The following is a 19,199-nucleotide window of genomic DNA, read 5'->3' on the forward strand; positions in this document are numbered from 1 at the left end:
TGGCTTTCTCCCAGCATCCTCATGTCTCAAGTGCCCAAACAAGCTCTCATTCTCTTCCTCTTTTGTATGGAAATGCTTTCTACTTTGGGACTCCTTACCTTTCTCAGAATGTCCAGACAGCATTTTCTGTAGAAAAGATCTTTTTTAAAAATAATTTAAAAATGAAGATGGAAGATCTCAAAATTTATGACTTCTTCTAAACTTAATTATTTCTCAGATACCTCATGTTTTAATATACCATCATATTAGAGGTTTGAAACTCAACGTAAGAGCTTTGAGTTCATAAATGTTTGGCACCCAACCCATAGTATTCCTAAAACACTTATGTTAGCACAATTGAGACATGTTTAGCTATCTTCAAAAAAACAAAATAAATTTCACTGTAATCCAGGTGATTAACAGCTTGAGTGGCCATAATATTATCATTAAAAGTTTGCCAAGAGATAACAGCTTGCCATTAATAATATCACCTGTTTAAACACCTTTAACAATTTCATGCATTTTTACATTTCCAAGAACTGTGAGGATCTAAATGAATGGGAGAGATCAGGTAGGGAGTGCTTGCTTCAGGGATGGGGATTTAGAAGACTAAAAGTTAAGTTTTAGAAAACTAATGATTGTAGGAGAGATTTGGCCTTCCTTGATGGACCCCGTACATTTTGTCATTTGTAGCATCAATTTTAGCTTCCCCATGTGGTCAGTGTGCTGTTTAAAGATTCTCATTCACTTTGGCCTACACACAGGATGTAGAGGTTGTCCTAACAGTATGCTTATTCTGTAGAAGAAGCTCAAAGTCCTCACAAGGAAAATCTTACCCCCACAATCTTCATTTAGGAACAGGGTAGAGAGACTAGAAGTCAGTTTGCTAGCAGAGAGTCTCATTGCTATGCCAGCAAGCCCCATAATGCAAGTGGTTTTAGTCCTGTTTGGAGTAAACAGACCAAGGAAAACACTTAGCTCAATCACTTTTTAAGCCATTGTGACCTTGGAACTAGTGGTTTTGCCTCTGTATGAATTCAATTCCACATCAACAAGTTTGTGAAAATGTAGAGATGAAGTAAAGCATGTGATACACAGCATGCACTCACTGGTCTCATCTTTGTAGAAGCAAATCAAGGGCTGACAAACACAATTCTTGACTCTCAGCACAGTGCACTTCTCATTACCTTTCATGTTAAGTGAGCACCCTCCCTGGGAAATGAGACTATCAAGTGCATTTTTAAGAGCCTTGTCTTCTAAAATCAATCTGCTCACATTTTTAATAATGCAAGAAAGAAGTTTGAAGTTGGCCCACAGAGATTTCTGTGAACCAAAGGTTTATTTTTAATTGGATTTTCTGTCTGTTGTTATGGAAATGGCAGTTTCATAGATTAAGCTTTATGATTTTCTGCAAGATCAAGCCCAGAGTGGGGGTGAGGATGAGCTGATTCTTACGCTTTTTTTTTTCTTGACAAAACACATTTAAAATTAAAAGAACAGGAGGAGGGCCACTTCAGAAGCATATGTTTCTAAGAAAAAAAATCCCCCCCCTCTAAAAATAGCTTTAAAATGACATATTCTCTTCTCAAAGATCAAAACTAAGCAAGAACCAGGTTGCCAGTAGGACATAAAGCTGCTGTGACATTATTAAACATCCCTTTTTTCACTGTTGAAACTCCAAAGAGCCCCTTTGATCCTGGGATTTGCTTCCAACATTTGGTCTCTCTGAATTCTTGCAGATGCTGAACTCCCTGGCTTCCTCTAGTTGTTCAGTGATCAATTCCTGATAACTTTTCCTTGCAGAATAGTTTTTACTCATGTACCAGAATGTGTAATCTAAGTCCTGTATAGAAAGACAAAGAGATGGTTTCTAAATCTTAATGATGACTAACACTGGGTAAAGAACTGAGGCAATTCCCTTGAAAAATTGTATTTTTGTTTCCTCTTAACCCCCAAAGACATAGTAACCAAGGAAGACAAGACTTACCTAGATAGGCAGTAGTACCATAAAGGTGAAATTGGAGGCTACATACTAGTCTATGGTTGTCACAGCTAGCAATGACCTCACGTAAGTGGGCTACTGAGAATTTCTCTTCTTGGTCCCTGACAGTCTCTTTCTCTTTTTTCTTTCCATATTTGCACATATTTTCACACTCTGATTTGTTCACCTATGATCCCCGATATTAACTGATTTGACGAGGATTTGGTGAATGAAACTGTGGAAGACATTTCTGGCCCTCTACCATTAGCAAGTCAGGAAAGCAACTAGTCTCAGGCTCTTCACTGTATTAATGCTTCTGCAAGTTATAATGCTTTAAAAAGGGAAAATCTATCCAGCAAAATAATGCATATTTAACATCATATTCTTCTAAATGAACCATCACACTGAATACTTTTATTTAAACTATCATATGCAGTACTTTTATTAAAATTACAATTATGTCAACTTTTTTTTGTTTTTAAGTTCAACACAGGTATAGTCCCACTTGCTTGCCTTAGTAATTTTTACTAGACATGTTCCATTTAAATTCTGTGTACACATCTTTTGGAAGTTCTTTTATTAATTGCCTATACTCTGCCTCCTTTTGCTTGGCCTTTATTGTTTATCTCTGTTAGTTAGCATCACCACTACCTCACTCTCTGGCGTTTAACTGTCTGTATGTTCTCTATTTTGGTCGACTTTTTCCAAGCTACTATTATTCTAATATATTCAGAAACATCCCCACCATACATATAGATTTTCAACTTACCATCTAGTTATTGAGAGGTTTCTTTAGACTTGGATTTCAGACAGTCATGCTCATATATTTCAGAGGCTGACAAACCCAGGAACTTCTTGAATCTTGGAGATATAAAATTGAAGATCTGAAGAGCAGCCGTCATACAGACAACACCGAGAAGTTCTTACTAGGGTGCCATTGCTTCTTTACCCAATCATCTAAACATGTGTGCTACTGGCAAACAGAAGCCAACCACTACACTATTAAGAAAAGTGTCACTTCAATATCAGAGAATTCTTTTAAAGTTTTACATGCAAACTTGGGAAGGTTTCCAATGCTATATTGATTGTGCCTATTTATGACAGCAGGTTAATTCTCTTGTCTTAAATCAATGCAAAAGGCTAAAAATTCTAAAATTGTAATACCTTAGTGTTTGTTAACTTGTCATTTTCCTTGCTTGCTATGACTCTATTGGGCTTGAAAACTGGCCCAGATTCTCTTCTCTCTTCTCTTGTCTTCTCTTGTCTTCTCTTTTCTTTTCTTCTCTTCCCTCCTCCTCCTCCTCCTCCTCCTCCTCCTCCTCCTCCTCCTCCTCCTCCTCCTCTCCTCCTCCTCCTCCTTCTTTCTTTCTTCTTCTTCTTCTTCTTCTTCTTCTTCTTCTTCTTCTTCTTCTTCTTCTTCTTCTTCTTCTTCTTCTTCTTCTTCTTCTTCTTCTTCCTCTCTCTCTCTCTCTCTCTCTCTCTCTCTCTCTCTCTCTCTCTCTCTCTCTCTCTCCCTCTCTCCCTCTCTCCCTCTCTCCCTCTCCTTTCTTGCTTCCCCATTTTCCTTTTCTCTTTCCTCACACTTTCTGTAAGGTTCATTTCTTTTGTTTGATTCTGATTGTCCATAATGACTGTTTGGCATATTCTACAGGCAAAGGTCCTGAGACCCTTTTTGCCGGCTATAACCTCAATGATAATGAATGGCACACAGTGCGTGTGGTTCGGCGAGGAAAAAGTTTAAAGCTGACCGTGGATGATCAACAAGCCATGACAGGTAAATGTTTTGGTCGCTGTTATCGTCATTTTCATCATCAATATTATATTTTTTATTTAAATTTTGAGAATTTTATAGATGGGTAGTGTATTTATATATTTCCACGCTCTTCTCTCCAGCTTCTTCCATCTCCCACTGTCTTAGGTATGGTTTCTGCTGTGTTGATAAACCAAAAGCACCTTAGGGAGAAAAGAGTTGAATACACTTACACTTCCTTATCTAGTCACTATTGAAAAAGCCAGGACAGGAATTCAAATAGGAACCTAAGGGCAGAAACTGAAGCAGGAGCAAAGAAACAGCACTGCTTTGTTTTTGTTTTGTTTGTTTTGTTTTATGCTTTGACGTTTTGTTGACATGGTTCACTCAGCCTGCTTTCTTACAGCACCCAGAACCACCCACCACAGTAAGATGGCCCGCCCACATCAATCATCAAGCATGTCCTCAGGCCTGCTCAGGGGTCACTCTGGCAGGGGCATTTTCTCAATTGAAGTTCAGTCTTTCAAAACTATTCTAGCTTGGGTCAAATTGACATAAAAGTGGCCAGCTCACCACCACCCCTCTCAATAGCATAGTCTCTTCTGTAATTATTATTGTTTATGTACATACATATGTACATATGAATACAATCTATTGGATTCACCTGATCAACAACTAGCCTTTTTTGTTAGATAGTCTGTGACTCTTGTTGGGGATTGGGGGTAGGGATAGTTACCCAAGTAGCACTGGCCTATTTAAGCTATTCATGTATGATTATAGATACACTTATATGTGTTATATTTCTATTTTTAAGATTCAGATTTTTTTTTCAAACCAAAACTAGTATAAATATGGTGATTATACCCAGTACATTCCCCTCCAATTTGTCTACCAACATTTGCATTAATAAGTAGCTTATTAAATATTCCTCTAAGTTGAACATATGTGCCATGTCACTTTTCTTGTCTACTTAAGTAATTATATTTTAATTTTGTGGCTTGGTGGCTATCTTAGTGCTTCATAGAATATTGAAATCATTTTAGATGCCAATTTATATTCACTCCCTTTGTTTCTTATGCATTTTGTTGGTGATCAGGAGAGAAAATTTTATTTTTCCTCTTTATTTCATTATTTTAGGTTATCATGAGATGGTTTTTTTTGTTTTGTTTTTTATTTGTTTTGTTTGTTTTTTGGGTTTTTTTTTTTGTCATTTAGTTTGTTGGTTTAACTCTAGCATTCAGGATGTCAAGGTCTATTCTAGATTCATGGTTGTACCCCAAGGATGTGAGCTTTAGGAACCTTTACCCTTGACACTTAGGGAACTCAATGGGAGAGGAGTTCCCATACCCTCATCTTTGGAAATAACCTGTACAGTATCAGCTCCTATATCTTTTGTAGAGAAAGCACTCAAGTGATGGTGTTAGCACAAAGCACTGGGTCTTTGTGTACCCCAGACATGTCCCTTTCATACTAATTCCAAAGGGCTTCCAAGGCTGAGCAAAGAGAACCGTTTTCAATGTCAATATGGCATGTGTGAGGTTATACGTTTTGAAGAAATCATTCTTTAAGGAAGTGAACCACAAGGTCATAGAGCTGTCATTGTCATTTATTTCATCGGTATTTGTGACTATCTAATTTTTTTTCCCTGTGTGTTGGACTTGTGGGAAGAGCCCCAATGTGGAAAGGAGCCTCGCTTGTGTTTCCCTTAAATGACTGCAGGAGGCGCTGTTGTACCTGCCACGTGTGTGTTTGGAAACTTTGCATGGGGTCTTTTTGTTGTTTGTTTGTGTTGTCCAACTCCGATGTGATACTTTTTGTTTTATTATATTTTATTATTATCCCTCAGAAACCTGTTGTTTTTTAATGAGAGACTGAAAGGGAGTTGAATCTGGATGGGTTGGGGGGTTGGGGTGCAGAGGAACTGGCAGGAATAGAGGAAGGGGAAAACTGTAATCAGGATATATTATGTGAGAAATGAATCTATTTTCAATATAAGGGAAAAATAAAGCAATAGATGTAAAAAGAAAAATAATCTTATAAATGTAATACCATCGTCATTCATAAAAGGCTCTGAAACAGTCACCTAAGGCAGAGTGTCTGCTGGAGGTCAGTTGATTTTAGTTAAGGTCAGCTCGTGGAAGAAAATGGAATTTTTAACATTATTTGCTGAAGCAACTTGGTGTTATCCAGAAGATTTAAAGTCAAGACCTTGAATTTTAGAAATCAAGGGCAATATATGCAAAAATCACGGCAGAATATTGTTCTGCTCGAGTGTCTTTTATCCCGTAAAGCAGATAGGGCATAGACATTTTAAAGATGACGAAACTGAGCCTCAAAGAGAAGTAGGTTATCTTTTGTTGAAATGCTATTATTATAAGAGCCGAGAAGCGTGTCTAAGGTTTTTTTTTTTTTTCCCCCTCTTTATTCTCTTTTTATCGTTAGGTTAGTTTAGGTTACTTTAAAATTTATTTTACTTTAAATTAAAATATAAATAACTTAATTTACTTTTTTCCCTTCAACCTCTCCTGTATCTCCCACTCCCTTTAAAATGTATGCACTGTGGAGAGATGGCTCTATCTGCTCCTCCAGAAATTTTGAGTTAAATTTGCAGCAACCACATGGTGTCTCACAACCATCTACACTGGGATCTGATATTCTCTTCTGGCATGCAGATGTACATGCAGATAGGGCAATGCCCTCTTTTTAAAACTATATATAATATTATATATGTATAATATATATCACAATAAAATACATAATTACATATGTAAATAATATATGTGCATATGTATGGTTATATAATACATACATATTAATTATATATACATACATGAATACCATATATAAACATAAATACAACCTACTGAGTCCACTTAGCATTGCTTGTATGTATGTGTTTAGAGTTAACCACTTAGTATTGAATTACCCATTACAGTATTATCTCTGGGGAAGACTAATTCTAGCTAAGGACTTGTTAATTACCAGTAGCTCTTCAATTAGCAGTAGGACACATTGAGAGCTCCCTCATTCTCACTGACATGTCAACTGGTATCATTGTTTAGGTCTTTCTCAAGCAGCCATATTGTTGTGATTTCATGGTTGCAGCTTCCATGAAATATCTTCTTACCACCCTGAGCCTTATGTACAGGGGCTGTGTGGTAAAATGTGCTCAGATCTTACTAGGTGTCTTTGTGATATGAATATGTAATATGATTTTCTGAGCAAGTACAAATTAGAAGTATCTGCAAACATGTGTATCTATACCCACATAAATGTATAAATGTACATGCATGCATATATATTAAATGCTTATGTATACAGACATGCACATAGACATGTTTTAGGAAACATGAATTCACACTGCTATCGCTGTGCCTACAGCATTGTCTCCTGATTTCCTTATTTCATATGCCCATGCATTTTCCTTTAATGTGAGAATTCTGGATACCATTTATTTGTTTATTCAACCTGACGGTGCATCTGAAATACTTTTGGAATTGCTTTATTGTTGTAACCAATAAATTATATTATTTGCTTCTTTTTTCCTTCCAGGATTTATTTCTTTTTGTTGTTGTTACTGTAGATCTCAAGAACCGAATATTTAACCATAATAAGAATTCAACCTTGATTTACATAGTATAAAAGATTTCCTAATTCAGTGTGAGAACTTAGGGCTGATGATCAGGTGTAAAGTGGTATGTTATAAAAGAACGTGGTGGCCACTTGAAGCCACCATGAATCAGGAAAGTAATAGGGACTTTTATTAAATAACATATTATAAAGAGAAATAATTTTAAGGAATAAATTACTAGAGACCCTTCATATTAGGCCCTGTAGCTTTTCAACATAGTACAGAAATAGTAATTCTATTCCTATTTGTTGAAAATGGAAAGTATATACTTTGTTGTTCTTGAGAATGTCTGAAACTCACCTTAATTAACGAGGATAGAAATTCAAGTAGACAGGGCAAAGATGGAGGGTTCCAGGTCTTAGATAAGAAGTGGTTGCACAAACTCTGAGGTCTCCTTAAATTGAGAGTCAGTGGGTTTCATTTCATTACTTCTTATACATATCCTGTGATTATGTGCTATTTGTGTATGCTGATGTGTGCCCTCACTGAACATGAGAAACCCTGTATGCACTAAATCAAACCTGTGAACCAGCACTTACCATGTTTCTTCTTAAATTCATTCCCACATCATTAATAAATCTTTCCAACTGTATCTACAAAAATTTTCAGATTCTTTACCTTTACACATGTGTGTGTGTGTGTGTGTGTGTGTGATGTCCTCTGCCTCTTTAACCCCCCTAAAATCTTATAATCAGCAACCTTCTAATCTTGTATGAGCCACCAACCTCACTTGCTCATGGTTTTAACTCATTCAGTATCTAAAAACTTCATCTGTAGAATTGCGATAAACTAACTTACAACTCAAATCTTTGCTACTGCAAAAAATATTAAAAGTCAACATCATCAATACTGATGCCTCAGTGGCTTTCAGTCTTTTTATATTCCCTATACCATGTAGCTTACTAATTCAATGCTGCTGATGCCTGTATGGCTCTAAGCTTGAGAATTATTAAAGACTGATTTTGTAGTTACCAAAGATTCCTCTTTGGTAACAGAGTAGTAGTAAGGACATTGAGAAAGACTGAAGAGCAAAGCAAAATGATGTTATATGAAAGTTTAGAATTGCTAAGAAGGTAAGAGTGTTTTACTGAACTAACGTAACCAGAAGCTTCGAAGTATGTGGATGGGAAAATAGGCATCTTCAGTAAAGTATGGGTTTACTTCTCACCGTGTAAAGAGGAAATCAAATCAAACCAATAACTAAAAAGAAAACATAACAAAGAGAGCTGAAGGATCTTGGAGAAAGGATGATTCCCAGAGGGTACGAATTAGGCACAGCTCAGGAGACTTCTTTTGCACTAATGAATTTAAAATCATTAAAGTCAATTGATAACATAAACACTTTTCTTATATAACCAAGTATGTCTGTTATATTTTATTTACAGCACTGTTTTGTGTACTACCCAGCAACTTTGTTGTTCTTACTAACCAAATAAAAGCTTGTGAGAGTGTTAGTGGAAGCCCACATAGGTAGTTCCAATATTCATTAAGCTTAGAAAAATGGTTCAATGCCTCCTCTCAGGGGCTGATTCTGATGTTGGCCCTAATTAAGGTTTTCATTAATATCATGGATGATAGCATAGGATGAGCTTAATAAATTTTCCAATTATGCCAAAGTGGATAGGGAAACTAGCCAAGAACTTGGTTGGAAGGGCTTGATTGTAGTTTAAGTGACCTTTGTGAGTTGCAGCAGAACGTGAGGCATACATGGTTTAGTGGGGAATAAGAGGTTATAAATGATCCACAGGAAAGAATTAATTTTCATGGATGCTGTATTTTATACCTTAGAAACAAAGTTATTATATTTTTATTTAATTTTGAAGTTATAGGAAGATATGATCATTACTCCAAGGTAAATATGGTATTGGTGTGAGTATTAATGGGACTGACAGAGCAATATGGTGAGAGAGGAGAAGTGGAACTGTATGGAGTAGTCACTGAGTAAAGCTGCAAACCCACAACCCACTTGGATGTTTGAGATGGTCTCTTGTGGTTGTGTAGGCTCATGACACTTGTATTCTCCTAAGAATCAAGTGTGCGTTGAATTAATGCATTGTGCTTAATTAGTTATTTAAACTGAAAAATCTGAGGTGTATGGTCCAGGTACAGAGATTATCTCTAAAGTATTTGGGAGACCAGTGCAAGGAGACAATCTGGATATCCAACAAAGGAAAAATGCAAACAATGTTTTTTATTTCAAACACATCTTAATGGTTCATCATTACAAAAACATTCAGTGGTTCTTTTCTATTTATACAGGGTATAGAACAATATGTAATAACATACTGTTTAAGGAACAAATAATAAAAACATTACCTAACTACAAAGCTAAGATGTGTGGATTGCTAATGGGTATGCAGTTCTTTAGAACAATCACTATCCATAACCTTCTTTGCCTCCTTTCTCAACCTTCTTCTTTTTCTGTTTCCTCCTTTATTTAACTTTTTATGAAAGTGATAACATGTAAATGAGAATTTTGTCATTGCTATTGTTATGTCAAGACACATATAGCTTTCATATAGCTCAGGTTGGCCCAGAATTCAGTATCGTAGGTCAAGCTGGCTTCTAACTCATAGTCCAATTCCCTTAGCCCTTCAAGTCCTAGGAAGACAGAAGAGCATCAACATATCCAGGAATAAGGAGAATTTTTATTGTACCTAAAATTTCCATGGGTATTAAAACTTGGCTAGGGGATTTTATTATATATGGTTATCTTACCCTTAAACATCACCTAGATATTCTTGCTACATGTAACATTTATCAAGTAGGTCATCTGCTTTTTATATTTTGAAATATATTATTAGAATGAAAATCTGAAATTGGAAGTATCGTTCAGATGCACTTATTTTGTTTTATTTTAGGTCAAATGGCAGGTGATCATACAAGGCTGGAGTTTCATAACATAGAGACGGGCATCATCACAGAACGACGCTATCTTTCTTCTGTTCCCTCCAATTTCATTGGGCACCTGCAAAGCCTGACATTTAACGGAATGGCATACATTGACTTGTGTAAAAATGGTGATATAGATTACTGTGAACTCAACGCCAGGTTTGGATTCAGGAACATCATTGCGGATCCTGTCACCTTCAAGACCAAATCGAGCTATGTTGCCTTAGCTACATTGCAAGCCTACACTTCTATGCATCTATTTTTCCAATTCAAGACAACATCCCTGGATGGACTAATTCTGTATAACAGTGGGGATGGAAATGACTTTATTGTAGTTGAATTAGTTAAAGGGTACGTACATGTCAGTTCAATAAAAAGAGAAAAAAAACACTACATAAACGTGAATGTTAATATCCAAATTCTATATGAAAGACAGTATGTTGACTTAATACAGTGGTAGGCAGGGGGAGGAAGTCAAGTTACTCAGTTGTTCCTAACCTTTACTGGGTATCTTTAGTAAATAGAAAACAATGCAGTCGCTTGTACATACAGGTATATGTGTGAGGACAGATCAGTTTTAGTTCATGGTAGATCTCCAGTGACTTCATACTTCAAATGTGGATTTCCTGAGACACTAATTCTACACAGGAATTGGTAGGCCACTATGTGCTCAAATAAGTAGCTAATTCAGTTTATCATATTAGTTATTTGATGAAATTTTAATTAACTTGAGAATTATTGTGTTTAGAAACAATGGTGTGTACGTAAAACGTTTTGAAAGTGTAATGGCCAAAGAAGTCATCTTCAGTAATTTGGACATTTATTTATCCACTCAGTGAACATTATTGTACACTTACTATAGACTAGATAATACATCAGGTAACACAAATATATATGTTTTCCTTGTAACCCTTGGGTGTATCTCAGATCCCTCCCAACCTAGAATCTTTCTCTCCCTCCCTCCCTGTCTCTGTCTCTCTCTGTCTCTGTCTCTGTCTCTGTCTCTCTCTGTCTCTCTCTCTCTATCTCTCTTTATATACATATATATATGTATATACATATATATACACACATATATATGTATATATATATACACACACACACAGACACACACACACACACACACACACACACATAGCAACATAGAACCTAACTGTGACAATCAGTTCCTGGGATGATCATGCACACATTACACATTTTTAGGGGGTCTTGGTGGAACCGAAAGACAAATGGAGTAGGGAATATTCATTAGAGCATGGTGTTGACACTTGGGAATACACCTCCCCTGAGAAAAATTGCCATGTCAGTGTGATTAACCAAATGAGAAGACAGTGGAAGTAAGGAATTCCTAGTAAAAGGTGATAGATACTGTCTCCTTTTAGTTTGTCATGCAGCCAACTCTGTCTTAAGACCCTAGAAGGATGAATTCACCTGAAAGTGTTCATGTGTGATGTCTTGTTTACTACCCTTGTTCATTCAGAAAACAATGGCTTTTTTCTCCATTTTGTTTTCTCTCTAGGTACCTGCATTATGTGTTTGACTTGGGAAATGGTGCTAACCTCATCAAAGGGAGCTCAAACAAACCACTCAATGACAATCAGTGGCACAATGTGATGATTTCAAGGGACACCAGCAATCTTCACACAGTAAAGATTGACACAAAAATCACAACACAAATCACTGCGGGAGCCAGAAATTTAGACCTCAAGAGTAAGTACTGTCTAAGTCATAGTGCCAGCATCCTCCAACATCTGTACATGAGCAAAGGCAAACCTTTGCTTAGGGCACATGCAGATGCCTTCTGCAAAGGCTGACCATACATACTTTCAGTTTTTGCACATGATTAATAATACAACACACAAGTCTCTGTTCTTCCTTTAATGTGGCACGGACATATGCATTTTTAATAACAGTTCAAAAATGCAACACCTAAGAATGCATGCATGATTAAAAATTAAAAATGAGGAAAATGTGTTCATAATCTTGATATTGTTAGGAAAAGTAGGCACCTGTAAGTTTCTTCAGTCCCAATCCTTTCCTATCAATTTGAATTTAATAGAACCAGGTACATATTGAACTTCTAGACCCTTTTAGTTTTATTCCCCTGTTTTGGTCAGATTTCCTGGATGAATTCAGACCCTTCTACCAAAGTCTCTGAGCTTGGATTATCCTTTGTAATCATTCTTAGTTTTATTTTCCTTACCACATTCCTAATACACACATGCACACATGATTGGTATTCAGAGGATGCCCTCATTTTGCATGGTGGACTCAAGAGGCCATTTCTAAGGAAAGGGGGAGGCTGAAGTTCAGTGTAGTGGACAGGCCAACTACGAGCTAATGAAATAATGCTTGGTTTATTTCAGAGAGATCTCAGAACACATACATGTTTATCACTTGTGACCTCAGCGGCCATGTCAGAGATTCAAATGACTAGAAGCATAGGGTTCACCATTGATTGAAGAACTCAGTACTTATAGCCACAGCTTGTGATCATGAGCAATGATATTGCATAGATTGCGTCTCTTCAGATGTTTGCAACAGCAATTTCTAAAAGCAAATGTTTGCTTTTTATTTATTAAAATGGATATAAGCTTAACAGTAGGCTGCAAGAGGATTCTTTCTGATAAAAGTGTGAGTCTTTTTTATGTGTGTGTGTGTGTGTGTGTGTGTGTGTGTGTGTGTGGGTGCAGAGGCACATTCCTGTGTGAATTACTGCAGATTTGGACCCTAAAAAGGATGTTGGGTGTCTTAATGCCATCATTTTCTGCCATATTCCTTAGAGCCACAGTCTCTTCTTAGGTTAAGAATCCTCAGCCATACTCCTGTTTTGCCTCTGCATCTCTGCACTGATTTACAGACATGTGCAAGGCTGTTTGTGTGGATTCTGGGATACCAACTGTGGGTCTCATGCTTGTGTATGAAGCCCTCCTATTTATAGATCTACCTCTTTAGGTCGACTTATTTATTTTTTTATACCGATAATTATCCTGCTAAATCCTGTGAAGCCACTGTGCTTTCAGCCCTCTCCGATGAGGTCACAAAATGAGAACTGCTCCCTAAGACTAGGCTGAAGTTTCAGCTTATAAGTAGATCTGTGACTTTTAATGTGAACAGCAATACCAAGAAACACTCTGGAGAGAGAGCACACTGTAGCACATCATGTCCTTGCTCTGCAGGACTAGAGTGCTAGCCAGATGCTATTGACTGAGCACTGACCTCTGCTGAGAGTGGAGAGCGTGAGAGAGGATGGCAAGGTCCTGCCACGAAGTTACCATCCCAAGGAATACACTGTGTTTGAGCGCTCACATGCAGGGTGTGACAGGGAGGGAAGCTATGGTATCACATGTGGGTACTGAAACTGGGCTGAGCATGAAGACTCTTTGAGGAAGCCATGTTTATGGAATACAGGAAGCACAAGTGAAAACAACCAATGGCTGTTTTTCTTTCCTTAATGGGCAACCATGGGAACTTAGGATGGGTTTATGGGTATGAGACATGCAGGACTTCATTGCTGGAAGTGACTGTGCATGTCAGTCATGTAGGAATGCAGGAAACAGGAAAATCACTTCATCTGAGTCAGTGGGTTTATTTTCATTGACACTCACCCTCTGAGAATTAAACTTATTCTGATTTATCCACACCTAACTCAAATCAGTGAAGAGTCTTTATTTCTCTAAGTGAGAGCAGCCAGCTTAGCTACACCACATGCCTGTTAGTTCCTGAAGTGCAGAATTCCATGTTTTTCTCAGAATATCTCAGCAAGGATGCCCAGGAACTGTTAACAGGTGTCTAGTTAGAGGTTCTCACTACACACCGTGCATTAGCATCCTGAAACAAGGCACAATTTATGTTATACAAACTTTAAGTCAGTTTTTAATTGATTTGACTTTGGTCAGTCCTCATCTCAATTCACTTGGCTAAATCAAATACTTGACGCTTTCACTTGCATTACTATACCTAAAAGAAACACCAGAGGGCAGCATAGGGCCATGCACTATGTTACATGATGTTTGGGAGGGGATTAACTCGCTTCTTTTGTGCAGGCAAACAGAATGTCTTTGTTTCCAGAATGTAAAATTCACATTTAGCCTTGACAGTAATGTAGGCTTTTGTCGATTACTGTGTTTCATCTTGTAAATGTAGAAATGTGAAACCCAGACCTCTCTCTTCCCCACCTCAATTCAGATGGAAATAGTCACAAACAAGTCTCAACCTAAGGGTTGTTCCAAAAAAGGAATTCCATGCTGATGACCTTGTTCAAATGATCTTCCTAGCACTGCCACAGTCTTGTGGGTGTATGCCTCTCCCTGCTGATACAGTTGTTCTCATCTTTATTCCCAGCTGCTGAGGTCTGTTCCCTTTGGCTATTACACACATGCGACAGCATGCAAGGAAAGACACGGCATTTACTTGTTCTTGACTGATTCCATAATGCGTCTCTATTTATTCTGGAGCTTTTTGAGTACTGACCCCTTTAGTGAGATAATGCAATCCCTCTGTGTGCTTCTCTTGTCCTAATTTGGCAACTTGTATGTTAAAGCATATGGAAAGGAGCCGATATTTATTGAATCCCTATTAAATACTCAATGGATTTAAATGAGGTTATTGTATGTAATCTTTATTAGTGTCCGGGAATTTGAATTGAGGTCAGTCTTGCTTATTCATTTATCTAGTTCAAGAATTAAAAATAGAACAGACGAATAGGTTTGGGTCTCCAGCTTCCATGTGTGTCCTTATTTAAGTATTAACTTAATCCATCAGCAAATTGAAGCTTTTTTGAATTTGATTTGGGCCCTACCATGGATGGTCCTGGGTGCATAGCAGACAGTGCCCTCGGGTGGCCACTTAGCAAAATTACACCTTGTAAGTCTGGCTACATCTAGGTCAGCCAGGTGGTGAACACTTTGTCCCCTTCTCTTTCTTTATCCCTCTTACAAATCCAAAATTATTTCCTTCTTCATCTCCTTTTAGCATTTTCCATATCTCCATTCAAATCTTAGCCCAAAGGTAGTTAACTGCTGGCTATTGTGTTTCCCATGCCCAAGCCACTAAAAGGCTCCCTAATCAGCCAGGACTTTCCATTCCAACAGATTCCACCTCTCAGTGGAGATTCGCACATATCCTGTCAATGTTCCTATCTTTTGTAACTCAGGGCAGTCTGTTTCCTAGTGGCCCTCACTCTCTGGACCTGAACACAAGGCCTGCCTGCCTGATCTACCTTTTCACATTGCGCTTTGAAAAACATTTTACTGAGGGGTGTCATGTCCGAAGTTTTGATCATGTTTAAACATGTCTGAGCTTTATTGTTTGGCATGTGTGACTTTGGTAACAAACAGGCCTCAACCTAGCCCATTTTTCTTGCCTAGATTCTTTTGCTCAAATAGGAAGCGTTTAGATAAGAATTTGACTTTGAGCCTAGCTGTAGAACCAGACTGATATTAGCAGTGGAAGAAATACCTGTTACCTTCTTGTTTATGATGTAGTGAGATTTACTAACATTTTCTTAATTTGTGTGAGGTTATTTTAAGGATCTATTTGGGAAATTGAAGAGATAAGACACCTTTTCAGTGGCTAACTATGAGGGTAAGGAGTTTGTTCTAATTGCTGCATAGGATCTCCAGAAGACCTGGGTGTCCCTGGCACCTGCTCCCTCCCCCTAGTCCTGTTTCCCAAATATCATCATGCCTTTGAGAGCCCTTTTCTACCCTGCCTGCTGGCACTGCCCTGAGATAACATTACATCCCGGCAGTGGTTCAGCTTTGGGTCTCTCTGTTTTATCTCACTCTCAAATTCCCTCAAACATGGGATTTAAACACAGTGAGTGGACCTGTCCCATGGGTTCTAGAGTGCGGCAGGCACGTTCCTGGCTGTAATGGCTCATCTCACTTCTGTACAAATTGGCTGTAAATGCCCAATTAGATCTTTCATGCATGCAGTACAAACCTCCTGAGAAGAATGTTGCATTTCTAAGGCTCTCTGTGTCTCAGAAGGAAGCAGGGTGTTTTGCTTCTGATGGAGTAGGGCTTTGAACATCCTGCAGAAGCTGAGGACAATATGATTGGCAGTACACTTTAGTGGGTTTTTTTTTGTTGTTGTTGTTGTTTTGTTTTGTTTTTTGGCTGCAGTGCAGTTGAGAATGGAGGCTCAGTGGGAAAAGGGACCACTTCAGAGGAAGTCACCACAACACAAAACACAGACAATAAGGTAGTGGGTCTGTCAAAGTCATTCTTGACATTTTTGTTATTCCCTTCCCCACACAAGAATTACAGCAGGGTTACTTGGAAGACAACTTGAGACATGAAACCATTATTTCTTTTTGATGACTCCATTGAATTCCCAGGCTTTGCAGCAATCAACCCAAACCTGTTCTCTTGACTATCAAACCTCCGACAGTTTGGTTTCATCAACTCTCTCCTCTCCCACTCTAGGAAGACATTCTCCCCTGGTGCACACAGTTGTCTGTGACCTGCCTAACACTGACTCTGAGTGTTCTTCTGTTCATGTATGTATCCCAGGCCAGCATATAGTATTGGAGCTTAAATGTCCGTAGCCTGTACTGACAACTCCATATTGCTTAATTCTTTCATCTTTTCCTGCCTAGAATGATGTCCTCTGGATAACTGATATGTCCAGTCATGTGTCTAGTTAATGTTCTCCAGATACAACCTTCTACTTCCTGATTCTTTAAAACAATTGAAAATGTGTTTATTTTATGGGTGTGAGTACTTCCTGTACATTGATGTATATGTGGTACTTGCATTTCTTGTACACACAGAGGAGGGAGCCAGGACTCAGTGTCAGCAGAGCTAATTTGATTTCCTGGAACAGAGTCACTAATGGTTGTGAACCACTAGATGCATAAGAACCAAACCTGGGTCTATACGTGTCCTTAACCCCTGAGCCATCTCTGCAGTCCCCTAATTTATCATTCAACATGGACCAGGGGAAGTAACTTTTATTGTTCATACCAACCTCAATTAACTGTTACTGATGGCAGCAACTGGAAGGCATTCTGAAACATTTGCTTACTTACTAGCAGAGAACGTGAGAGTGGCAAGTCTGAGTGTGAGACAGAGATGAGCCACAGGTAGCCACATACTGTACTTGAGTTTTTGGGATAGCTCTAGGACTTTAACCCTCACCATGTCTGGATGAACCATTCCCCAGTGCTTATTTCTACTCAGAGAACAAGGACTGAGCTCTGACACCCACTAGCCCTGGCTAGCATCCTTGGAGAAGTTGTAGACCTGCTTATGGATATCCTACAATAAAGAAGCAGCTTTCCTGAAACCTCCCCCTAGAAAAGTTGCTCCTGGAAAGTGTAACCCTGTTTTCATGTGTCTTTCAGAACAAAGTCCAGGTTTACTATGCCCAAAGGAGACTGTAAGACAGCTAAACTTGTAAAGATGGTGGCATGTGTGCATTTGACATAGAGTGGTGAATCTGCAGGGTCTCAGAGATGAACTCTTAAGAATAAGATACATGCAAGTTCTCAGCCCCAGGTAGAGATCAACCTTCAGTTTTGTCCTCTCTCTAGATCACGTCAAGTATGAATCAAGCAACCTTCTTAGATCTTGGGCTTTCATGGTCAAGAGCTTCTAGGTCATTAGGGAAGGTTAGTGTGTTAATAGCTCCTCATTCTGAAATAGTATTCATGGCACTCTGATGTCTCTCCTTTTAATAAAGAGAAGATGAGACATAAGACTTTGTGATACAAGAAGTATAAACCTACTCAGACTATTGTAAGAAAACAAGAGAGACATGGAAGAGAGAGAAAGAAGAGAGATGGGTGGGGGCACAGTGTAGGAGAGACCGACTATTGGTAGATGCCAGGATTTTCTTCTTTGAGCATCTGCAAAGCTGCATTAGCTTTCCAGGCAACTGAGATGTCCTTGTCATTCCATGTTGGCTTTTTATGAGGTGAGAGAGAAAGGGAGCATGAAGCCCTATGTTCTTGCTGTCATTCAGTCAAATGGATAATCAAGACTCACTTAGGTTTAGGATTCTAGACTCAAGTTCTTGAAAATCAGATTTAACTAGGACATAAGCCTTCTCTGGGGCCAGAAATGAGGATAAGAGATAAGATCACAGTATGTAATTATGCATCTACTGAGTTTGTTCAAAGACATATTTGAGTTGGGTATTCGGGACAAAATAGAAAGTCTAACAGGGTTCCCAAAGTTGATCTTAACTTTCTGTGCAGGAATCAAGGGACAGGATTTACCCACCTCTTAAGTTGAGTATGAGGATTATGTACAAATTCAGGGAGATGGTGAGACTATGAAAACCAAGTTACACTAAAATATTTGGTATTTTTTTTGTTTGTTTTTTTTGTTTTGTTTTGTTTTGTTTTTCAAGACAGGGTTTCTCTGTATAGCTCTGGCTGTCCTGGAACTCACTTGTAGACCAGGCTGGTCTCGAACTCAGAAATCCACCTGCCTCTGCTTCCCAAGTGCTGGGATCAAAGGCGTGCGCCACCACTGCCTGGAGAAAAATATTTGTATAAAAAAAGAGTAGAAAATACTTGAGTCAGTGAAACTGTTTTGAGTGTATTGCCATGGATCAGTGATTACAAAGCTGAAAGCCATAGTCTAAGGCTCCCAGAAACTCACAAGATATTCAAAAGGCAAGAGAGACCTGATAATTGCCTACAATGGATTTGTGAGGATTCATACCAGGCTCCAATAATTCCAACTAAACAACTGACAGCCCCAGCTGGCACCTGGATAGTATTACACTATTAGTATCTCACAAAAGAGGGACACTGATTTTCAAGTAGAACTCTCACTTTGGAAGGGTTCAGCCATAGTGCAAATCTATATTTTATTAGGATGCTGAATGATTCTAGAGTTTATTGACCACTTCAGAAAACTCAACTCATTAATATAGTAACAGACTGGAAAGTTGGATTGATTGGTATGAAGGACCCTGCAGAAGTGCTCTAAAGACATTTCTGCAAATTT

The 19,199-nt window shown here is 38.3% G+C and overlaps 1 protein-coding gene across 35 annotated transcripts in view; it reads left to right on the plus strand.

Moving 5' to 3' along the window:
- The window catches only part of Nrxn1 (neurexin 1), a 1,065,384-nt gene that overhangs the window by 493,478 nt on the left and 552,707 nt on the right, over window positions 1–19,199 (plus strand). For all 35 annotated transcript variants that reach the window (XM_076942416.1, XM_076942418.1, XM_076942435.1 and 32 more), the window contains 3 exons: window positions 3,612–3,734; window positions 10,203–10,584; window positions 11,753–11,943. In XM_076942416.1, the coding sequence (XP_076798531.1) occupies window positions 3,612–3,734; window positions 10,203–10,584; window positions 11,753–11,943 (696 nt within the window). The remainder of the gene's footprint in view (window positions 1–3,611; window positions 3,735–10,202; window positions 10,585–11,752; window positions 11,944–19,199) is intronic.

Source organism: Arvicanthis niloticus, chromosome 11 (genome assembly GCF_011762505.2).
Source record: "Arvicanthis niloticus isolate mArvNil1 chromosome 11, mArvNil1.pat.X, whole genome shotgun sequence".
Taxonomy (NCBI): domain Eukaryota; kingdom Metazoa; phylum Chordata; class Mammalia; order Rodentia; family Muridae; genus Arvicanthis; species Arvicanthis niloticus.